This window comes from Pelophylax lessonae, assembly GCF_965119305.1.
Source record: "Pelophylax lessonae genome assembly, chromosome: 3".
Classification (NCBI taxonomy): domain Eukaryota; kingdom Metazoa; phylum Chordata; class Amphibia; order Anura; family Ranidae; genus Pelophylax; species Pelophylax lessonae.
Genome location: NC_138770.1, coordinates 267,836,626 through 267,862,419, shown reverse-complemented (window position 1 = coordinate 267,862,419; position 25,794 = coordinate 267,836,626). Strand labels below are relative to the sequence as shown.

Genomic DNA, 25,794 nt, shown 5'->3' with positions numbered 1-25,794 from the left:
ATTGAAAGCAGGTGTTTAAGGAGCATTTTTAATGCCCCTCAAATGCCTATGCAAATGATACTATGGACAGTACACAGTGCTGTTCACATTATAAAAACATTAGACGTTAGCGTCGCTTCGCATAAAAATTTAAGCCTCATGTCGAGTCTGGAAGTAGTTGAATTAATTCATCTCCTTCCATTTAAGTCTATGGTAACGTGCCGCAACCACGCCAGCATGCGGTTGCGGCACGGTAGTACATTACAGGTAATTATAGGCATTTGTGGTGTGGTTTTAACACAGCAATAACGTATGTCAACCATGCTGCAAACGCGCATAGGGCATTTGAGTGAGCTTTTTTTAATGCTCATTAAATGATTGATCAAAAGATTTATATATAGGTTATTATATTCCAGTACTTCATCCATAACATATATCCACAAAAAAGAATATAGAGAACCTTTCGGACTTTATTGGTACCAGAAAAAGACAGTGAAACAATATATTGTGTTAAAAAAATATATTTTATTAAAAAGAGCTAAAAAATATATATATTTCTCAAAATCATACAAATCAGTGCCTATATGGATAGTGCAGATAATAAATGTGAGATTTCTTCAATATTCCTGGATCATATCCACACGCCAATCTTACCATCAAGGTAGACCACATACTGTGACATACTGAAGCAGAGCATGCTCCCCTCCCTTCGGACATTTGGCCGCAGGGCAGTATTCCATCATGACAACTACCCCAAAACACACCTCCAAGACAACCACTGCCTTACTAAAGAAGCTGAGGGTAAAGGTGATGGACTAGCCAAGCATGTCTCCATACCTAAACCCTATTGAGCATCTATGGGGCATCCTCAAACGGAAGGTGGAAGAGTGCAAGGTCTCTAACATCCACCAGCTCAGTGATGTCGTCATAGAGGAATGGAAGAGGACTCCAGTGGCAGCCTGTGAAGCTCTGGTGAACTCCACATCCAAGAGGGTTAAGGCAGTGCTGGAAAGTAATGGTGGTCACAAAAAATATTGACACTTTGGGCCAAATTTGGACATTGTCACTTAGGGGTGTACTCACTTTTGTTGCCAGCAGTTTAGACATTAATGGCTGTGTGTTGAGTTAGTTTGAGGGGACAGCAAATTTACACTGTTATACAAGCTGTACACTCACTACTTTACATTGTAGCAAAGTGTCATCGCTTCAGTGTTGTCACGTGAAAAGATATAATAAAAATGTTACAAAAATGTGAGGGGTGTACTTACTTTTGTGAGATACTGTATATTTATCATTTGTTTCTCAGAGATTTTTTTTATTGTGGGTTAATGCTATAGATGAGGAGACATCTGTGCAGGGGACAGGATGTACCCGGGACGCCGATAGCTGCTATGCTGTTCAATACCTCCATTATGAAACTGAACACCTGATATCTGGTTATGCCTATAGTGTATGTTTCAAGGATATATTCTCAAGAAAGTGTTACTTTTGTGTGATGCTAAGCGAAGCCTGTTGGCTAGGATAGCTATTTTCCTACCTATGCTCCTTATTGTAGGTCATTGCAAATATACTTTTTGGCATTTCAGTTTCGCGGCTTTTTGTCATACTTCACATCATATCTCTGTGTCACATGACATATCCTGGGCTACTTTAATGGTAAGATTGGCGGGTGAATATGATCCAGGAATAATACACTACTTTTGATATTTTGATGTATATTATCAGATTATTGATATGTAATTTGCTGTGCTCTTTCCTTTTGTATAGATCAATTATTTTCTTTGCAAAGCATAATGCTTAAAGTCCTGAGGAAAAAAAAATTGCAAAACGCGTTGACCTCTTGAACATGGAAGGAATATGGAAGAAATCTAAAATATATGATCTGGCACTATCCATATAAGCACTGATTTGTATGATTTTATGAAATATGTTTTTTTTTTCTTAGCTCTTTGTAATAAAATATTCTTTATAACACAATATATTCTTTCACTGTTCTTTTCTGGTACCAGTAAAGTCCAAAAGGTTCTCTAGATTCTTTTTTGTGCTCATCAAATGCTTATCAACCGCACCTATTAACGCGCATTAAAAATATAGGGGAGTTTGCTAAGCATCAGTATTTTGAGCAAGTGTGAACAAGCCCTAAAATTGCAGCACCATTGCCAAATTTTCATAATACTAGTAGAACTGAGCTAAATTAACCATTTGCTAACCACCCGCCGCAGGTTTAGTGCAGCAGGCTGGCTCAGCTGTGCAAACTGACCACTAGGAAACGGGGATGCCGATGCATGGGGCCCCTGGCCACCTGTGATCCCTCCCCCCTGAGAGAGAAGAACGGTCAGCTGTTGTAAACACAGGCGACTGTTCTTCTCTCTTAAATGATCACAGAGCACCTGTGATCCTTCTATATAGGATAGATATATCCTATATAGGATATTCTATATAGGATCACAGGTTTCTATGGTCATTTCATAAGCCCCTTTCCCCCCACAGTTAGTAAACACTCCCCTTGGCTTACATTTGAACCTTTGATCACCCACTAGGTTAACCCCTTCCCTGCCAGTGTCATTAGTACAGTAACAGTGCATATTTTTAGCACTGATTACTGTAGTAATGTCACTGGTCCCCCCAAAAGTGTCAAACAGGTCAGTTAGGGGTCCGATCTGTCTGCCGCAATGTCAAAGTCCCGCTAAAAATCGCAGATCGCCGCCATTACTAGTAAATAAATAAAAATAAAAATGACATAAATCTTTCCCCTAGTTTGTAGATGAGAACTTTTGCGCAAACCAATCAAAATACACTTTTTTTTTACCAAAGATATGCAACAGAATACAAATTGGCCTTAAAGGATGAAAAAATTAGATTTTTACTTTTTTTTTTTTTTGGGAAGGTTATATAGCAGAATGTGAAAAATACTGTTTTTTTTCTCAGAATTGTCGCTTTTTTTTTTTTTTTAATAGCGCAAAAAATAAAAAAAAATCGCACAGGTGATCAAATGCCACTAAATGAAAGCTCTATTAGTGGGAAAAAAAGGACTTCAATTTCACGTGGGTACAGCATCGCATGACCGTGCAATTTTCCGTCAAAGTAACACAGTGCCAAATCGCAAAAAATGGCCTGGTCATTGAGGGGGCAAATCCTTCCCATCCAGAACTAGTTAAAGTGAATCTATCTATAATGTAGCCAATCAAAGTATATGTAAATCTAACAATGAACTTCTGTAACTTGTTTCCTTTTAGTTTGTTAAATAAACCAGGGTTTTGTTAAATGAGCTTGGTAAGTGTACAACAAAATACTTTTCAGCCATCCGCCCTTCCTTAATTCATAGATCACATTTCATTCATAGAAGCTGTATCGGCTTCTATAAATGGAAGAGTTTGGTGGAAAGGTGGCATAGTCGGGTACTCTTGATGAGTGCCTGTCACAGCTCCCTTAGCTCTATTAACCCCTGTCGCACCAGTAGAAGATAACAACGGTGGGATACAGTATCAGAGGAGGAGGATTTCTGCTAAACCAGGACAATACACAGAGTAGGACAAACCGTGACCCTATTCAAAAAGCAGAACTAGAGTGAAGGAACTGTAAGTGCTATTACACTGTAGTGCTGTAAGTACAATGATGGACATGTTCAAGCTGGGAAAAAAGGACAAAAACAACAAACCTCTGGCAGAATATTCAGGCAGGTAGGGAGGCAGTTTGCAAAATAATGCTGGTTATGTCCCACCCTAGCAACCCTCCCAGTCTACGCCACTGCCTATTTAGGCTAAGCAGAAATATAGCCTTGAAAAGTTGTTACCCTACTCTGTTAGCAGTTTGATTTTAGGTGTATGGAACTAGGGTGGGAAAAGTGTAAATACATTGTGGTAACAAGTAGTACGCCAACAATTAAAAAACGCATGAGGCAGAAACTATGAGGGCTCGGCCTGGTTGTGCTGGAGGTTAGGGTGCCAAACTGGAATATTTTATTTATACACTGCAATGTGCTATTGACAGACCACAACATGATTTGTAGATGGTGATTACCTGCCCCTGGCAGTCTTGCCACCCTAGGCTGTAGCCTATGTTGGCTATGCAGTAATCTGGTCCTGCTTAAGACATCAGCTTGCATTTCTTTCTACTAATTCCTTCTAGACTAAAAAAAAAAAAATCCACAAGCAGACCAAAACTACACATTTAAATCATAAAACTGCTAAGGATTACTGAAAGAAAAATACATTTTTGTTTTAAATTTAAGTGAAATGTCTCCATTGAAGATGGAGAGCCAAAGTAAACAAACGCATGCTAAACGCTGTACTCCCTCCAGTCTCTGATCTGCAGCATCTTCCAATAGCTTTTTCTAAATGATAGAGTCCACTTTGACATCTGTTATATATTATACAATTCTATTAAAGGCTTTTACATTTCATACTGTATTTAACTCATGTACAAGAGGAGGAGAGATTAACTCCAAGAGGAAAAGAAAGATCACATTTTAAAATTATGACCATTGCAAGATGTACTTTACAACTTAAACCATTTAAATAAATACCTTCACATTATTAACAGTATGGGATCAAACAACCTTAAAATTATGATTTAATATTGTGGCTAGGAAAAAAAATAAACTAAAGGGCAATTTAACAGAAGACAAAAAATCCCACGTTTTTCTAAATGGAAAATTTAGCAGAATCCAGAATAAATAAAAAAGGAATATTCAGCAAGATGCACCAATGAATTGTTAGGGTAGAAGAATTGTTAGGGTAGAAGAAGTATAGAAAAAAATGTTCATAAACAATAGCATATAAGCACAAAAACATGGGCTATACGTATACAGCCTACATCACATCAATGTACATGATAGACAGCTACCCATGTTATGTTTTTTATGCCTTTTTTGAGTTACATGACCTATGAAAAACCCACCAAAAGGAAAGTAAAATCATGGTAAAATCGCGGCATAATGCTGTGGCAAAATACTATTTTCGCCCGATATGTTTTGCACTGAAATTTCGGTGCATCTCTACTCCAGTCAGAATGGCGATCTGTCTTTTTTACATAAGCAAATCGCAGCTCTGTCTCTCTGCCTAACAATCAGCAGGTGCCAGCGGACATCGGGTGTGTAATCATGCGGGCCCTCTATGTATATATACATGATCCGGCGCACAGGTGCTGCCCTGTAGCAGTAAAACTGCTATAGGGCAGACCGTAAGTGGTTAAAGCCCAACTCTGGGACCCTGGAATCTGTTGATGATATTGTCACTCACTAGAATAGTCCATGATGGGTAATCTTCTCAATGGTGACACAAACAACAGTAAGAACACATTTTTGGCAAATAGTGGTGGATAGTTTACAACATCTGTAAGTTTTTTCTTGCTATCTGAGACCATTTGGGAGAGATTTCTTGCTTCCTCCCCCTGTGTGTCAAAGTAAGACATGGTGTCACCAGGAGCAAAAATCAGGTGCACTCCACAGGACCTAACAGCAGGAAAAATATTCTTGTTCAATGTGTTTATTAAAAAAAAAAAGTTTATAAGAAACAATAAAAACAAATGCAGAACAGCAGGAAAAATATTCAACAAAGGGTTTATTGTGGTTGAAGTTTCAGCAGGGCCCTGCTGGCCTTTCCCAAAATAGTGTGTCACCAGTGTGTGTAGTGTGTCTTACAAACCCAATGTAAGTGAAGGCCCGTACACACGTACCGATTGTCGGCCGTAAATATTCGGCCAACGTCCGATCGGCCGATTGTCGGCTTGTTAGTATGATGCTTCCGACAACCGACTGCGACTTTTCGGCCAAACAAAATCTGGTGTGCAGGCTATACAATTTTTGTTGGCCAACAACAGAACGGCCAATTGTTTGTCAGTCAGTACAGATTTTGGCCGACAAAAGCCAGATGAGCAAGACTGGGCATGCTCAGAGAAGAAAAAACACACGGAAAGTTAACCATCACATGACATCACTTCTGAAGTTGGTTGTTGTTGGCCGACAAAATTCGTGTGCAGTCTTGAGCACTTTTCAACCAACACGACAGCACTGGACAAAAGACGGCCGATCGTTCGGCCGACAATCGGTGCGTGTGTACGGGGGTTAAGTTGACAAATCCAAATTGCAGCCTCATAATATCTAACAAGGATATAGTATGCGACCTGACAAAATTACAAGGTTTGTATAGCAATGCTAGAAGTCTGGCTAACAAGATGGGAGAACTGGACCTGCTTATGTACGAGGAGGATTTTGATTTTGTGGGAATTTCAGAGACTTGGTTTAACACCTCTCATGATTGGCTGACAACGATTCAGGGGTATTCCCTTTATCGCAGAGATAGGGAGGGTAAAAAAGGGGGAGGGGTATATCTGTATATCAAGAATGATGTGCAAGTGAATATGAAGGACAATATCACTAATGGAGCTAGGGAGGAGGTGGAATCCTTATGGGTAGAGCTTCAAAGGGAGAAAACTAAGGGGAAAGTAATACTAAGCGTATGCTATAGGCCCCTTAACCAGAGGTAGGCAGACCTCCTCTATAACAGCTTGGAATGATGGTAAAGATGGTAAATGTCATTATAATGGGGGATTTTATTTATAAAGATATAGACTGGGCAGAAGGAACCGCGCATTCAGCCAAGGCTCGCCATTTCCTAAATGTTATGCAAGACAATTTCATGGGTCAGATGGTGAACGCACCAACAAGAAACAATGCATTACTAGGCCTACTGAAAACGAATAATACATAGTTACATAGTTAGTGAGGTTGAAAAAAGACATCAGTGCATCCAGTTCAACCTATGATTTGTGTGTGTGTTTGCTTTTAACCATACATCGTATACCCCTGTATGTTGTGGTCTCTAAGGTGCCCATCTACTAGTTTTTTGAAACTATCAATGCTCCCTGCTGATACGACTGCTTGTGGAAGAGAATTCCACATCCTTACCGCTCTTACAGTGAAGAACCCCTTACGCACTTTAAGGTTAAACCGCCTTTCCTCTAGTTTTAGTGAGTGGCCATGTGTCTTATTGTATCTCCTTTCTCTGAATAGTTTGTTCCTTATGCTAGGGTCGCCAGTACAGTATTTGTACATTGATATCATATCCCCCCTCAATCGTCTCTTCTCCAGAGAGAATAGGTTCAGTGCTTGTAGTCTTTCCTCATAGCTGATGTCCTCCATTCCCCTTATCATTTTTGTTGCCCTTCTCTGGACTTTCTCCAGTTCCAGCACATCCTTCCTGAGGACCGGTGCCCAGAACTGGGCAGCATACTCCAGATGTGGCCGGACCAGAGTCTTGTAGAGAGGGAGAATAATCTCTTTATTTCTGGAGTGAATCCCCTTTTTTATACATCCCAGTATTCTGTTGGCTTTGCTTGCAGCGGCTTGGCATTGCATGCCACTGCCAAGCCTGTTGTCTACCAGTACCCCCAAGTCCTTTTCCATCCTAGACACTCATCATAGGTTAACAATACAAACCTGATTGAGGATGTAGAAATACGGGGAAACTCAGGAAACAGTGACCACAGGTCAATTCATTTTAATATAAATCACAGAAATAGGAAACACAAGGGTAATACATGGACACTGAATTTCAAAAGAACCAACTTCCCTAAACTGTGCTTTTTGCTAGATGATATTTAATAGGATAGAATCCTAGGAACAAAGAAAATGGAGGAAAAATGGGAGTGCTTTAAGAAAATACTAAATAAAGGTATTTTCTAGTGCATTCCAACAGGGAACACGTTTAAAAGAGCTAAAAAAAACCCTGGGTGGCTGTACTCCAATGTAAAAATGCATATAAAAATTTAAGAAAAAGCCTATAAAAAATACAAGGCTGAGGGGTCATTGCCAGCATTCCAACATTAGAAAGAATGCAATAAAAAATTTAAGAGTGCAATCAATGCAGCTAAGATAGAACATGAAAGGCACATACTGTACAAGATTTTAGTAATGAAAATGGTATCATTAGTAGTAATCAGCATGAATTCATGAAGAATCGTTCTATAAAGAACTGAGCTGCCATCTAGATAAAGGAAGGCCTGTAGATGTGGTGTATCTGAATTTTGTAAAGACATTTGATACAGTTCCCCACAAATGTTTACTGTACAAACTAAGGTGCGAAGCTTCAGGGGCAAGTCCAAAGGTGGGTGATAGATGGCGAGTACTCGGAATGGTCTGGTGTGGAAAGTGGGGTCCCCCAAGGATCTGCCTGGGACCAATCCTGTTTAATTTATTCATAAACGATCTAGAGCACATGTGTCAAACACAAGGCCCGCGGGCCAAATCCAGCCCTCCAGGCCATTTCATGTGGCCCTCGCACTCCACCTAAAGCTACAGTAGAGCTCCAGCCCCCCTTTGGGCCTCCTCCAGACCCTGCACTTTCTGCTTCCCAGATCCTCCCCCATCTTCTGTCCAGCAGCAACACAAGGTAAGGGGTGCACTTTGATGTAACAGAGGGTAGGGGGGATTCTTGACATCTGATGTAAGGTGGGTGGGATACACTGGACATCTAGTATTACAGATACAACCGGCTCTTTGAGGGCAATCATTATGCTGATGCCGCCCTCGATGAAGTTGAGTTTGACACCCCTGATCTAGAGGATGGGATAAACAATCTCAGTATTTGCGGACGATACTAAGCTAAGCAGGGCAATAACTTCTACGCAGGATGTGGAAACCTTACAAGAAGACCTCAACATAATAATAGGGTGAGCAACTACATGGTAAATGATGTTTAATGTTGGAAAATGTAGGGAACGCAAGTCACTACGGTGAGAGCCTCTGGGGGAATCTAGGATGGAAAAGGACCTGTGGGTCCTAGTAGATGGCAAGCTCAGCAATGGCATGCAATGCCAAGCTGCTGCAAGCAAAGCCAACAGAATACTGGCATGTATTAAAAAGGGTATTCACTCCAGAGATAAAATGATAATTCTCCCAATCTACAAGACTCCGGTCCGGCCGCATCTCAAGTATGCCATCCAGTTCTGGGCACCAGTCCTCCAGAAGGATGTGCTAAAACTGGAGAGAGTCCAAAAGGCAACACAGCCAATAAAGGGGCTGAAGGACTTCAGCTATAAGGAAAGACTACAGGCATTGAACTTGTTCTCTCTAGAGAAGAGGCGCTTGGCTTGAGAGGGGATATGATATCAATGTACAAATACTGTACTGGCAACCCTAGCATAGGGAACAAAGTTTTCAGCGCCAGGGCATTTAAAAAGACACATGGCCTTTCACTAAAATTCGAAGAGAAGCGGTTTAACCTTAAACTGCATAAAGGGTTCTTTACAGTCAGAGCGGTAAGGATGTAGTATTCTCTTCCGCAACCAGTGGTTTCAGCAGAGAGCATCGATAGTTTCAAAAAACGATGAGATGGGCACCCTAATGAAAACAAAATACAGAGGTATACGATGTACTATTGACAACAGTTATACACACACACACACACACACTCATCATAGGTTAACTATGTAACTGAGATATGAAGTGAGAAAAAATCTCACACAGCAGATTCTGAGCTTTCTGCACTCTTTGCAAAAGTTTTGGCTGGCATTGATCCCCAATAAACTTGCTGTTTTGTGTAAATGTAAATTTTTGTGCTGTAAATGTGTACTATACTACCAAAAGTATTGGGCGCCTGCCTTTACACGCACATGAACTTTAGTGGCATCCCAGTCTTAGTCCATAGGGTTCAATATTGACCACCTTATGCAGATATAACAGCTTCTGGGAAGGCTGTCCACAAGGTTTAGGAGTGTGTCTTTGGGAATGTTTATGATTCTTCCATAAGCGCATTTGTGAGGTCCGGCACTGATGTTGGAGAGATGGCCTAGCTTGCAGTCTGTGCTCTAATTCATCCCAAAAGTGTTCTATTGTGTTGAGGTCAGGACTCTGTGCAGGCCAGTCAAGTTCCCCCACCCCAAACTCGTCCATCCATGTCTTTATGTCTTGCTTTGTGCACTGGTGAGCAGTCATGTTGAAACAGGAAGGGCCAATCCCAAACTGTTTCCACAAAGCCTGGAGCATGAAATTGTTCAAAACGTCTTGGTATGCTGATGCCTTAAGAGTTCCCTTCACTTTGAGCTAAGGTGCCAAGCCCAACCCCTGAAAAACAACCCACACCATAATCCCAACTCCACCAAATGATTTGAACCAGTGCACAAAGCAATGTCCATAAAGACATGGATGAGCCAGTTTGGGGTGTAGAAACTTGATTGGCCTGACCTCAACCCGGTAGAACACCTTTGGGATGAATTAGTGTGCAGACTGCGAGCCAGGCCTTCTTGTCCACGTCAGTCCCTGACCTCACAAATGCACTTCTGGAAGAATGGTCAAACATTCTCATAAACACACTCCTAAACCTTGTTGACAGCCTTCCCATAAGAGTTAAAGTTGTTATAGCTGCAAAGAGTGGGTCAACTCAATATTGAACCCCAAGGACAAAGACTGGGATGCTATTAAAGTTCATGTGCATGTAAAGGCAGGTGTCCCAATACTATTGGTAATATAGTGTATTTTTATTCAAAAAAGTTAAGGCTTATTCACACAGGTGTGACGTCCTGTGCAGCATGAAGAACCATTTATCTTTTTCGGGTAGCGTAGAGTTGCATTCATACAGCATACATAAGTGAATGGAGATGTGGCGACTATATGGCCTACAGCCAATTTAACAGGAACAATTGCATCACCAACACAGAGTGCATCTGGGGCCATGCACCTATCCTTTTGTAATTGTTGGTGAGTGTTTAAAACAAAAAGGTTGAAGCTATACTGTTTTCGCTCACATGTGTTGACTTTCCTCTTCTAGCAATGTTAAAATTATGTAAACTGAAATCAACATTACCAACCTGCTGTGACCCATCTCCATTTACGATATGTGGCATCATGGCTACGTCGCCATTCAGTAAGGGTGGCAGTTCCACTGGGATTTGGTCGGTCATCATCATTGTGACGTACATTCATGGAGAACTTTCTCTCAGCTGCCTTCCTAAAAATACCAATAGAGAAGAATATTATATATACACTAATACATTACAGTGCATGACAGTTACAGATTATTTTTCTTACTATGATAAAAATGGCAGTGGTCAGAAAACCAGGGCACTCCAAACACTGCCTAGATACCTGGCAATAGCAATGTTTCCCATTTATCTGGGTTTAAGACACACAGTAAAAAAAAGAGCAAGGGTGACTCTCATGAACAGGGACAAATCTGAATTAGGCCTTCTCCCACTTAATCCAAAAATAGGAATAACGTTTGCCTTGTGTTCTACTTTATTTAGTACAAGCCAATCAAGACACAATGCAAAATATAATAAAACAGTGTGCAGTAACACAAATCATTCAGCTGAAACCAAGCTTTCCCTTGTCTGGCCTAAAGAGACACAAGCAAAACAAATAATGGACCAAAAATTGGCATTGTAAAATACATCATATATACATCAGCGTGTAGGATAATTCAAATCTTTTCTCTTCCAGAGCTGGAAGTTCCAGTAGATTTGTTACCCACAGGTGCCAGATGTCAGTGCCTCTCTGATACTTGCCCAATCACGTCTTTGTATTATGTGAACTCACTCACAAAATACAATGTAGTCGGTGAATAGTCAGTGGGGGAGGAGGGGGGAACAAGGTGGTGCAGACAGAGCAGTTGGTGTGTGGAAGAGCGCTGGGAGTAGATAGTGACAGCTGTACACTCAGCACTTAGTAAAAATTTTAATAGTAAACAAAAGAGCTAAGTCCACAAGGTTTTATACACCTGGGTGGACTTAACCCCTTATAAATAGAGCAGTTGGTGTATGGAAGAGCGCTGGGAGTATAGTGACAGCTGTACACTCAGCACTTAGTAAAAATGTTAATAGTGAACAGAAGAGATAAGTCCACAAGGTTTCATACACCTGGTTGGACTTAACCCCTTTTAAATAGAGCAGTTGGTGTGTAGAAGAGCACTGAGAGTATATAGTGACAGCTGTACACTCAGCAATTAGTAAAAATGTTATTAGTAAACAAAAGAGATAAGTCCACATGATTTCATACACCTGGGTGGAAACCCGTTATAAATAGAGCAGTTGGTGTGTGGAAGAGCGCTGGGAGTATATAGTGACAGCTGTACACTCAGCACTTAGTAAAAATGTTAATAGTAAACAAAAGAGATAAGTCCACAAGGTTTTATACACCTGGTTGGACTAACGGTAACCCCTTATAAATAGAGCAGTTGGTGTATGGAAGAGCGCTGGGAGAATAGTGACAGCTGTACACTCAGCACTTAGTAAAAATGTAACAGTAAACAAAAGAGATAAGTCCACATGGTTTCATACACCTGGTTGGACGTAACCCCTTATAAATAAAGCAGTTGGTGTGTGGAAGTGCGCTGGGAGTATAGTGACAGCTCTACACTCAGCACTTAGTAAAAATGTTAATTTTAAAAAAGAGATAAGTCCACAAGGTTTCATACACCTGGCTGGACTTAACCCCACATAAATAGAGCAGTTTGTGTGTAGAAGAGCACTAGGAGTATATAGTGACAACTGTACACTTAGCACTTAGTAAAAATGTTAATAGTAAACAAAAGAGAAGTCCACAAGGTTTTATACGCCTGGTTGGACTTAACCCCTAATAAACCAGCATATTTTTAAAAGTGCTGCGATTCTTAAACTTCTGCTTTAAATGTACAGTATTTTACAATGCAGTTGTATGTATCCCTTTTTTGTTCATGACAGCGTCTCTTTAAAAAAAAAAAACATTGGTAACAGTAGATTTTGAACTGATTGATACAGGTTGCAGGATGCTGGTTGATATCACGATACAATACATACTCTTGTTGAACAGTGTACTTTCAAATTGCTTTGTGGCCATGAACACTGAATGCATAGTGAGTTCTATTCCTACAGTAAATCATTCAATGGCCTGTAACTCAAATTATGTGTCAGGATATGAGTTAGGTATGGCTAATGGCAGTAAAGTACATCGAGTCCATTCTATCTGCCCAGCCTGTTACACAATGACCACAGATGAGGAACAGTTGTTAAAAGCAATAAGAATAAATGTTTATGAAATGAAAACTTTATACCAGGCATGTTAGGATGAAAGACAAGGCTGAGCCATGGCTAGCAAGGTAGCAATGCCTGCTCTAACGGAAACTATTCTGAGACATGACCCAAACTAAGAAGAATGTACACAGCTGCTTGAAAAGTCTGGAAACTGTCGCTTTGTCTCTGCAGCAGAGTGAAATGACACGTTACATTCTAGGCATTGCAAGGGAAAATGATGGATGGATTGCTGCTTTGTCATAGTGAAAATCAAATATGTTCAATTCATTGTGGACAGCAGTGAACGCTTAAACAGGATAGATGCTCTGATTTCCAGATGAACTAATCCTTAATGTCCACAGCTGCTTCTCCTAAACATTGCACACACACTGCTTATAAACTGTTTGTAAATTAGACTTGGTTATTGAAACATATGTATTAGGATGTAGTTAGTGGCTGGAGGCAGGTCTTGTTGTTGCAATGTGGGTGGGAGTCATAAGAGAGGCAAATGCTGCTTTTGATTCTTTTGATGAGTCTAAATTTAGAAAAGTAGTAAAGTTCAGATACATAATGTATAAATTGCTTATACAAATATTTAGTAAAGCAGAATATATACTTCCTTTAACTTAGATTGTATACATGAATTCACTATAGTTGACACTATTTTGAACAGAGCATGCATCAGTATGAATGTTTTACAGATACACTTTTACTGCAGCTAAATGCTCACAAAAAATATCCACAGTCACTCAATCCCATGTCCAGCAATCTGTTCTGAGGCCGCCATAAACATGAAGACATACACTACCTTGTAAAAGTTTTAGGCAGGTGTGGAAAAATGCTGTAAAGTAAGAATGCATTCAGAAATAGAAGTGTTATTTTTTTTTTTTATCAATTACAAAATGGAAAGTAAATGAACAGAAATAAATTCCAAATCAAATCAATATTTGGTGTGACCACTCTTTGCCTTTTAAGCAACATCAAAACTTCTAGGTACACTTGCACGCTGTTTTTGAAAGAACCCAGCAGGTAGGTTTTTCCAAACATCTTGAAGAACTAACCAAAGATCTTCTGTGCATGTAGGCTGTCTCAAATCCTGTCTTCATGTAATCAAACACAGACGCGATGTTGAAATCAGGGCTCTGTGAGAGCCAAACCATCACTTCCAGGACTCCTTGTTCTTTACGCTGAAGATAGTTCTAAATGACATTGGCTGTATGTTTGGGGTTATTGTCCTGCTGCAGACTACACTTGGGGCCAATCATTTTCCTCCCTGATGGTAAAGCATGATGGATAAAGATCTGACTGTATTTCTCAGCATTGAGAACACCCATAATCCTATTGTAGAAAAGCAGCCCCCAAACTTGTAGGGAACATCAAACATGCTTCACTGTTGCTGGCAGACACTCATTATTGTAACGCCCTTTGGCGAACAAACAGCCTCCTGCTTTCAAATTTTGACCCATCAGTCCAGAGCACCTGCTGCCATCACTTAGCCTTGTTTCCATGTGGGAGGTATGGCTTTTTGGCTACAACTCTTCCCTGAAGACCACTTCTAGCCAGACTTCTGCAAACAGAAAATGGGTGTACCTGGGTCCAACTGGTTTCACCCAGTTCTGTGCTGATGGCACTGCTGTGCATCTTCCAATGTCAAACAGAAGTAAGCATGATGTGTCTTTCATCTGTTGCATTAAGTTTCCTTGGCCAACCACTGTGTCTATGGCCTGTTTCTTTGTGATTCTTCAAAAGAGCTTTAACAGCACATCTTGAAACCCCAGTCTACTTTAAAATACTTACCTGGGAGAGATCTCGGTGATGCAGTATAACTACCGTGTGTCTTGCTACTCTCCTCAGTCTTGCCATGGTGTATGACCTGTGACATGAAACGGTCTTCCACAACCTAACCTTAGAAGCAGTTTGGCTGTTCCTCATCCAGTTTTAAGCCTCATACACAGCTGTTTGTTACGGTTTTTAAACCTACATATCAAATTGATTATCGTTACCATGTGCTTGGTATAACTAACTGATCATACACCTCTAATCCTACAAAATTCCTGACTTTGCACAAGTGTACAAAGTGTGCAAGTGTAAGAATTGATGCTTGTTTGAAGCCAAATGGTATTCACACCAATATTGATTTGATTCAGATTTATCTTCTGTTCGGTCACTTGGCATTTTGTAAATTGATAAAAAAAAATAAACAATTAAAATATCTACTTTTGAAAGCATTTTTACTTTATTGCATTTCTTCATGCCTGCCTTTTGCACAGTACTGTACATGCCATACACTTAATGGGTTAGAGTACAGACTGATTTATATCAGATTTAGTCATGCACAAGAACTGTTAGTCAACATGAACTGTTAGTGCCGGTTCACACTAATACGACTTTTTAGGCGACTTGGTCAGCCTGGCAAGTCGTGCACCGTCGCGGTCATTGAGTAGTACAGGACCGGTTCTAATAGGAGCGACACAAGTCGCTCCAACTTAGAAAAAGGGCCCTGTACTACTTAGGGGCGACCTGGAGGCGACTTGCATTGACATTCATTTTATGAAGTCCGTGCAAGTCGCGCCGAAGTCGCGCTGCACGCGACTTTACAGGTCGCCCCTTAAGTCGGAGCGACCTAGTGTGAACCGGCACTTAGTCAAACCTTCGCAACTGCTGCCCAAGAAGAGTCTCCAGATCACACTGAGTAAAAGAGCAGTGGTTATATGTGGGCCATATACATCTTTTACATGTTTCATATTCATTCATTCATGTCTCTTTTGCAGGTTCCTTAAAATGTCCAATTTATCAGCAGATTTTATCTAAGAGCAGTGCCTATATAATGGTCACATACGTCTTCTACATGTTTCATATTTAAACCTGTTTTTCTTGCCGGTGCCTTAAAAGTTCCCATTTATCAGCAGATTTGGCCTATAACAATCTATCAAGTCCAAAATCTCGATTGACAAAATGTGGGGGTTGCCATTATTGACCTCCATCTGACAAAGTGCACTTATTCATTTCTCACCTTTATTCTGATATAAACTAACCCACCCATTCCACCTGTTTGTTTACATCCAGCACCACAAGTCTCACTCCCCTGACTGTGCCTATGCATTACAGTCCATGTACTTCTATCTTTATTTGTCTCTGGCTTTGGGACACATAAGCACAACAAGAAGAGTGGGACTTTATGTAAACAAACACCGGCTGCATCTGTGGATGGGGCAGGTGGGTTTGTTTATATCAGGGCAAAGGGGCAAAAAGGATAACTGCACCTTGTCTTAAAGTGCACATATCCATTAAACTCTTCTATGCCTACATTCCTCTGATCAACCTAGTGTTTTATCCACCATTTTAAGATTTTCTATAAATAAGCATTTACTATTGAATTACATTTATTACTTATCATTTAGGAAAACTGCACAGAAACCATATCTATCATCTATAAATCTAATTAGGGTGAACTAGGATTTATTTATTCCTCATTAATTTATGTCTCCTTGAATTTGACAAAAATAAAATGTAGATGTTATGCAAGGATTATACTAAATACGGCTTTAATTTAAAATGCAGTGAAGTACAGCTTATAAATGTTTACCAGTTATTCAAAACATCTGCTGAAATCAACAAGCTTGTAAGGAAGAAGGAAAAATAAAGCTGAAATGTAATACCTATTTTATTGTAGTGTTTATTAAAAAAAAAAAATACAAATTTCTTAGGCTTTACTTAGCCCTACAGCACCCCCCCCCCCCCCTCGAAGCTGCAATAGGTAGCAGGCGGGGGTGTTTACAAGCCGTGGGGGTGATGCTTCAATTCGCTCCAGCGGCAAAGCTTACCCAACACGCAGTGGTTGGCGGGCGGCAAGCCCATCAAACACTACACATTCAAGTAAATGGGGAAGCGTTGTCAATGCCTTGCAACTGCGTGCATTGCACATTTGACAGCAAAAATGGGGTTAAAACAGGCGGTAAGGAGGTACCGCATCGCTTACTCACCGGCTGTCAGTAGCCTCTGGAGCGTGATCCAAATGCAGATGGAGCTTCAGAGGAAAGAGAGATTTAGGCACATGTTTAAATCTATCTATAAAGTAGATAGTGTATAGTCAAAATTAATTATTTTTTTAGTTTTGGAAAAAGAGTGGGAATGATCAGAATCTCTATAAAATGTATACTGATGTCTGTACCCTTTTACCCTCTCGGTTTTTCCTAATAACCATTGTCTCTGGTACAGAATGTAATAAAAAAACAAAATTGTACAGCTGTCATCAGAACAAGAATACAGAGGAAATGTTTTAATTGGACAACTGTCAAAGAAGCAAATTATTTTTATTTTTTTATTTACTCTATTCAGTTAGAGACAGCAAAATATAACCTGACAGGGGTTCAATCCCACCTATACACTGTCCAAAATGCTTTTGCTATATATACGCTTTAACTGATTGGAATATACTAAGATAAAATACGGTTGTTTGTAACAAATACCCCCATTACCCTCTATTGGGCAAAGTCACAGATTCACTATATAGCAGTATTTAAGCAGCCAGAACGCAACATTTTTTCAGTGCTAGGATGTATGCAAAATACCAAGTACTTCCAGATATGTATGAAAGAACATATAACTTGCCCTGCCTTTATAGAATGCAGAATTTGCAACGTGAGTGGCAAATCATCAGTCATATTGGTGGGGGCCTTCATATTCCTGTGTAGATTTTACATCTTGAGCAGCATGACAATGACATGGAGCAGTGGGGAGCACAGGGCTGGTCACTTAAAGTCCCTCCTGTAAAGGTTGTCTGATACTTTTCTCGGTATGTGCAAAGTACAGGTTCATGTTGAAATGAATCTATAACAATGGAAAACATTGAAGTGCCAGTGAAACTGTAGTGTGGGCAGTGCCTGGAAGCTTGGTCTACTTCTCTGTCCAATGCACCTGATAACCATGGATCAATATAATAAAAAATTAACCGATTCATGTAGTCACCAATTCTGCCCTTCCCTTTCCCATTTCTCTACTGGTTAATCGCTTTATCTGGTGGTCTTGTTATTAGGGATGATCGAACTTTTGAAAAGTTCGGTTCGACCAGAACACCCGAACCTCCCAAAAGTTCTGCCCGGATTTCAGAACCCCATTGACAACAATGGGACCCGAACTTCGGTAATCAAAAAACACCATTTTGAAGCCCTAAAACCCAATAAATGCCCCTAAAAAGTGCCTAGGGTCCTGGGTCATACCCCAGGGACTATTAATCACACAATCATACCCCAGGGACTATTAATCACACAAAAAAAAGGTCTTAAAAATTGTCATTTTTGATAGAGAACCAATTATTGAAAAAAAAAAAAAAAATAATTCTTTGGATTTAGTATCTGGGGGGTCTAAAAAGTGTACCTGTGAAGTTTCAGCTCTGTAGCATGTCCAGAACCATAAAAAAAAAAAGATTGTTTGTATTTTCACTTCTCTCTTTTCACACCTTGCTTTAGTAGCAAGCGTTTTTTGGGGTCTTTTCAGGCAGGCAAAACATCTGAACTTGTGTATACGGGTATATATACACACATACTTATATGTATATATACACCTAGACATATATACAGTAGGTGTGATAGTAGCAGAAATAAATGCTTGCGCTAATGAAATAATTTACACGAATATGGCTCCGCTCCTATAACACCTATATATGTCTAAGTGTAAAATACATATAAGTATGTGTGTATATATACCACTATACACAAGTTCAGATGTTTTGCCTGCCTCCAAAGAACACAAAAAAATGCCAAAAAAAACGCCCAGGTGTGTTGTTGCAGGCATTTTTTGTAGGCAGGCAAAACATCTGAACTTGTGTATAGTGGTATATATACACACATACAGGTATATATATAGTATATATATAGTGTGTATATATACCACTATACACAAGTTCAGATGTTTTGCCTGCCTCCAAAAAAATGCCTGCAACAACACACCTGGGTGTTTTGTTTTTTTTTTTTTGGTGCTAGCGTTTTTTTGGCATTTTTTTGGGTTATTTGGAGGCAGGCAAAACATCTGAACTTGTGTATAGTGGTATATATACACACATACTTTATGTATTTTATACTTAGACAATTATTTCATTAGCGCAAGCATATATTTCTGCTCCTTTCACACCTATATATGTGCAGGTGTATATATACATACATGGGTGTGTGTATATACCCCCTATACACATGTTCAGATGTCATGCCTGACTCCAAACATGTGCTCAAAAAAATCCCTATAGACGCCTGCAGCCAAAAAGCAAGCTGACGGGGGCAAAGCCATATTACTGCAGCGAAAGTGACTTCAGAGAAACTAGCTTTTCTCTATAGCGGTCACCCTGATATGGAAGGGTTTGGTAACCCTGCCATAGCAGTCACTGTCAGTTCACCCTACACTACACTACGGTCACCCTGGCACTTAACACTTTCCCTAGAGAAACTAAATTATTAAAGCTAACTAAAGTGTAAAAGAGCACCCTAACTACACTAGATATCCCTTTCCTCACACTAATAAATGCTAAATGACACTTTGTAGCAGAAGTCCACGAACTGATTCCACTCTCTTCCATGCCCCTGTATAACAATGCTAGGAATTTGGCGGGGGCTATCTTATATACTGGGGGGCGTATTCACTAATGATTGGTCTATGGACCCCCTAGTCACTCCAATCACATTCCTAGCATTCCCCTGCCCCCTCAATTGGCTTTTGCTAATGGTTCTGGTCCAATCATGGGCTTTTAAAGCCAATTTCCTGTCCCATTGCATTTTGGTCGGTTCTGGTTGCCGAATTCCGAACTTTTTGGGCAAAAAGTTCTAAATTCGGCCGAACCTTGAACAGCCAATGTTCGGGTCGAACTGATGGTCGACCCGAACCGTTCGATCATCCCTACTTGTTATTACTAACAGAAATAAACATGCACAAATGGAAGAAGTGCCATGTCAAAGGATAAGAGTCCATATGAATTTATTAGTTTGTACATATATAAAATAGCCAATGCATTTTGGGGGTCATAGAAACGCTCCCCTTCATCAGGGCTTCAGTTAAAATAAGACCCTTGAATGGACTCAAATCAGAACTTTCCTGTGTGAATCTGTGCAGGGAAGAAAATTGCTGGTTCAGGAGAGTTACTGGCTATGCTCACGCAGATACTGATGGTCAGTAAATCTCCTGGCCTAGCAATTTGCTTACTTGCACAGATTCACACAGGAAAGTTCTATTTTGAGACCATTCAATGATCTTATTTTAACTAAAGCCCTGATGAAGAAGGAGACCGAAACCCCTTGGATGTTTTTTTAGTAAAAACTACTTAATGAATTTGGACTCTTTTATCCTTTGGTCTTACATTTGTGCATGTTTTTTCAGATAACCTGCTGTGGTACCTACTGGAGGGTAGCCCTGCCTGTTGTAAGCAACCTAACCTGAGCCAGTGAGCTCTTCAAATGTTTTTGCCCTCTTTGTGTGCACTCACATGAAAGTCCTAGCGCCTATTGGATGCTTTTTTTCTTCATTGGTGTTGTTATTGGTAACAGCAGAGGTAAGGGAGGGGACAGGCAAAGCTGGCAGAAAAGGAAGACATTTTTAGAGCTTTCCAATTTTCTGGACTGTCGAAAAATAAGTCCCAATGTGCAAACACATAAGTGACACAATTTTATATTTTCTTTCCAACAGATTTGATGTAAGTGACTGCCCAAAATATAATATAATTTACTCTTTTGGCTTTTGTTCTGCTGATTGTATTTTTTAATAATTTGACAGTGCATATAGTAAAAACCTGTCACTTACTTTAAAAGGAAACCTCAGGCAGAATGAATGGAGAATAAAAAAAGAGGCTGTGTAAGATTAGGTAAGCTTTTAGGGCCTGTGTCGACGGGCTTTTGTTCATACCAGACAGGTATACATTCCCATATAAGTCAATGGGAATGCAAAACCCACTTAAGGCAGGTAAAATGCAACTCGGAAAGAAACCCAACGACAGGCCGAAAACACCAGTCAATAAATTCTGAATAATCTCCGAAGCATCTTAAACTAATGTCATTGACACACGCCAAAGTCTGTCAACACAAGCCTTCATTTAGATCTATACTTATTGGAAGATATGATTATTTCTAGGCCAGAGTAAAAAAAAAAAAAAGTATGGTTGAATGCCTTTTCTTGTACATGCCTTAAAGCCCATTATAGAATAGAAGTCAGCTTTTTATGATGTCAGGAAACCATAGCTCTCAACTCTTCCTGCTTTAAAAGGACTGTCCCTTATTTGTGACTAAATCCCTCTGTCCCCCTTTCCTCCTGAGTTGTTCCTTTTTTTGGAGGGTATAGAATGTATAAACCACTGGAACAAAAAGTAATACTTAACTACCAAAAGAGTTACTGTATACTACACTAAACTTCCAACCACCATTAATGCATATTTTATTGTGGGGAAAAGATCTTATAAATGTATCTTTTTTTTTTTTTGTATCAATTCTTTGTGCTCTAGATAACAGGGGGTGTGGCAAGGGTGTGTCCTTTTTCCTACATACATTGTGCTATTATGTGTCCCTTTTTGTTATCTCAGAAAGTTGGGAGGTACGGAAAACTGATCTCTCAGTCGTCTGCTTTTGTATGTTTTTCATCTAGAATATAACACATGATTACAAGAGGTCAATTCTGCTTGTAAAGCCTCAAATTCACTTTTAACCCAATTATATGAAGCCCAGTGGCATTTCAGCTAATATGACATTCTATTGTGTTATGAAGAATGATAGTGTTCAGTATCCTTTTGTCCATCACGATGTGTCACAAACAATATGAAGAGAAAAATGACTGAGCAGCGAGAGTAATGGAAAAGAAATACAGAAGAACAGATGGAAAATGCTTTTGCTTTCAAAGCATATTCTCTGCAATTGGATGCTGTAGCAAATGAGAAACGTGTAGCAAACCGAGCCAGTTATGCACACATCAAACTCCCAACAATAATCACTTTGGATGGACAGTTTCAAGTCCATTTTCTACCTATTTTCTTGTATATTTTCCACATGATACAAAGAACACAAGAAGGACCAGCTGATAGCATGGCAAATAATCTTCTTTGGATCATTTAGATATATAGCAAATATAATCTTATCTATCCTGAGAATATTCAAATTAGGTAAAAATGCATGGGCTGTATTTTCCAATACACAGCAGCCCTTCTGTTCAGTACATCATTAGTGGCCTTAAAAGAGAAGTATGGTCAAAAGCTTTTTTGGCCATACTTCTCTTTTGGGTCACAGGAGTGCACATACTTTTGCTCTCCTGCAGCCCAGAATCAGCCGACAGCGGGCTAAAGCCTCAGGCTTTGGAAGGATCCCAACAATATGGTCTGCCAGTCAGCCTCTCAGCACCGGAGGGGCAGGACTGACAGTCACCACTCTCTGCTCCAGAAAAACCAAGAACTAAGCAATTAAATGTCATGTTGTTGCTTATTTCTCAGTTTTAAGAGCCAGTGGGAGACAGCTGCAACATCAGATTAATCCTTCAGCATGGAGGTATGTATGTTTGTTTTTAAAGTACCCCAAACGTCTCCTTCAAATTTGAACAAAAATTTACAATACTGTTTTGAGGTTCATCATTAGCTTTTTTAGAGTGTTGGGCTGCTTCATTGGCCAAAGCCAGTTGATGTCACGTCAGTCATCCCGGCACACAGGATCTGTGCTGGAATAAAAACGGAGCTGGGACACCCTAATGAAGACTTCAAGCAGGCCGATAGGTAGATCTATTTAATTGCAAAAGAGACATTGCATGTTTCATCTGCAACTAAGTGTCTGCCTGCAATCCGTTTTGTTATCTGAGACTTTAGTTCCGCTTTAAAGGCATATCTTATGAGCATCAAGGTGGATGCCATTTCTGACCTCACCTAATAGGAATGCTAGTTCTTTGGCTGGCTTCATTGCTTGTTTGAGTTGATGACCTGCAAGCACTTTAGGGTATTGTGTGCAAGTGACCAGGTCTTCCAAACCAGTGCTTTGGCATAGCAAACATTCACAAGATTCGAGCACTGTCACATGACTGAGGGAGTCATATCACCACCCCCCTGGTCACTTATACTGCTGAATTTAATGCCAACTGTTATAGAAGAAATAGCAGTGAAGGAGCACAGACAAAGTGGATATGAGTGGGGTCACTTTGCAAAGACACTTTAGCATTTTGCCCTAGATGGGCAAGGTGACAGCATCACTTTAAACTAGCCTGTAACGACAGCATCACTTTAACCTCCCTGGCGGTATGATTCTTTTGGATTTTAGGTGCTGAAAGCGGTACCATTATTTTAGGTGCTGAAAGCATGTAATTCTTGTGAATGAGCAGCCCAAACCAACTGTATACATTTATTATACATATTATATATATATATATATATAATGTATACAGTTGGTTTGGGCTGCTCATTCACAAGAATTACGTGTATATATATTTATATACGTATATATATATATATATATATATATATATATATATATACATATACATATATATGTATATATATATATATATATATATAATATGTGTGTGTATATATATATATATGTATATGTGTATATATATATACGTATATATATATATATACTGTATATATATGTGTATATATATATATATACATATATTTACATAAAAAGTACAGTAAAACTGCAGGAAAGGGCACTGGGGGGCAATGTAATGTGATTTTATTTTATTTTGAACGATATCAGTGTGTTTGGTGCATTTTACATTCGAATTTGCCGCCGGTTCCACCCCCCGGCGGACGTCACGTCGCCGGAGACGGAAGCCGGGGCTCGCAGACGATCGGGAGAGAGCTCCGCCGCCGCACACCGCTCGCAGTCTTCGCTGGATCCCGGAGAAAAGGTAAGTAAAACCTCCTCCAGCATCCAGCGATCTTCTTAGCGCTACCCCGAGTGTGACTCGGGGTTACCGCTTTTGGCACTAAAATCTTACCCCGAGTCACACTCGGGAATACCGCTAGGAAGGTTAAACTAGCCTGTATTGGTTGAAAACAAGCAAAATGCACTTAACTACACAGTATGTTAATATAACTTCTCATCACAGTATACATACTTTCACAAATATAACTAATAATATTATTAGTTTGTACTAAATGAAAACCACAAACAGCTTCTGCAGGCCCACAGAAACCTCACATATTCTTGTGTATGAGGAGAGCAAGTGAGTTTGAGTAGTCATTCACGCAAGTGCTTTCATTTGGCAGTCACCCTCCTCATCGTGGCCCCACAGCCCTCTTCCCCTCCTAACGAGGGCCTCTGAAACTCCTATTGAGACTTCTCTCCCTTTCTTAAGAAGTCACAGATGTTGCAGCGGATACAGCAGGAGTATGTTGTGGTTTGGGAGATGCAGATAGCAAGGTATAAGGAGAAAGGGGAGTCTGCTAAAGGCTAATCTTATTGAAGTGCTGCCCCACTGTGTTATGTGGTGTAGAATCATGTGTTTCCTCATGCATGTGGTATCCATATGGCAGGTATTTCTACTGTGGCTGATATATTGCAGGCAGACAATGCAGCAAATACATTAAAAAAGGCCACACTGCAGTGCTCTATGGACCATTTCTGATCATAGCAGTGGCATTTGTCTGTGGGGCAGTGCCACCAACTGGATAAGGTTGGCTGCTCTCTCCAGTTCTCTCCAAGGGGACCCTAAACAAAATATGGACGTTCTGCCTCTCCCTCAGAACTTTCCTCCTCTCCTAATGGTGGAACCTATGGACAGTTTGCTATCTTATCCTTATCATCCATGCCCTCATCATTTCTGAAGTCCACTTCACAGTAAGCTTGAGCTGCTGAAACAGACTCTTTCTGTTTCCTGCCTGATGTCCCCTAACAGTTCAGTCTAGCTGAACCCTCCTCTCCCTCTATAGAGATGTTGCTATTTTCCTCATTCTCAATAACTGAAAGCAGGTAATGCTTGTGCATGACCAAGATCATGCTCCTGCAGCAAGTCGGTGAACATGTGATCAAATAATTCCACCAAGTCCCTGCCAGTTTGCAGGGCTATGATGGGATTAGCAGAAGAGAAGGAGGAACTGGGTGCGCTAGCAGCATCTCCAGGCAAGTGGCTATTCCACTATTTCCTGCTTGTGTTGTAGCTGAAAGCACGGTCATTCTAAAATAGAAAAAGCAGATGTGCCTGGCCTTTAGATGGTGTGGCCCAACTACCACTTTGCCCTGCAGAACCTGCTCGCCCCCCATCATCCACTACCTGTACGTGCAGAACCTCCACTTCTCACTTTAGGCAAGCCTGACTTTTTTATGTAAAGGGCATGGCCTAAATTTAATGACAGCTATGACAAAAGGGCGGTAAACATGTTCTGCAAAAGTATTCAGTGACGTGCTGCAAACAAAGGCCATCTTTGTGTGTGTCAGCAACAGGTGCACATTGCACACCCTGAAATTAAAAAATGAAATATTTCTCCCCAATCATTTTTATGCTGGATTTGTTGCAAGCTCCTGGCAGAAAAGTTCAGTGTATATGGGATTATTTTACTACGCCCGTTTGCATGCAGCCCAAGCAAAAAAAACCTTCAACAGTTACGCCTCATGCAAATGGCAGGAAAATTACGGTTTTCAAAGTATTTTTCTTTCTTTTTTTGGTTTTTATGCCTCTGAATGGAGCTCTGTATAAGCCAAAGTGTCCATGCACATTGTGGCATTTAGATTCATATTTTAGAGCAGCGTTTAGAGGCATAAAAAAATGCCTGAACCCTACATTCACAGACAAGTGTGCTGGCCTACATTACGCATACACGTGCATATTTTTGCGCATACACTCATAATTTCAGTGTAGTGGTTAAATACATTGTAGCCACTA

General features: G+C 40.1%; 1 protein-coding gene across 1 annotated transcript in view; it reads right to left on the bottom strand.

Annotated features, from left to right (window-relative positions):
• The window catches only part of FNDC3B (fibronectin type III domain containing 3B), a 512,453-nt gene that overhangs the window by 358,550 nt on the left and 128,109 nt on the right, over positions 1 to 25,794 (bottom strand). Inside the window, exon 2 of the mRNA XM_082249863.1 lies at positions 10,786 to 10,925. Coding sequence (XP_082105989.1) covers positions 10,786 to 10,896 — 111 coding nt within the window. The 5' untranslated portion in view covers positions 10,897 to 10,925. The remainder of the gene's footprint in view (positions 1 to 10,785; positions 10,926 to 25,794) is intronic.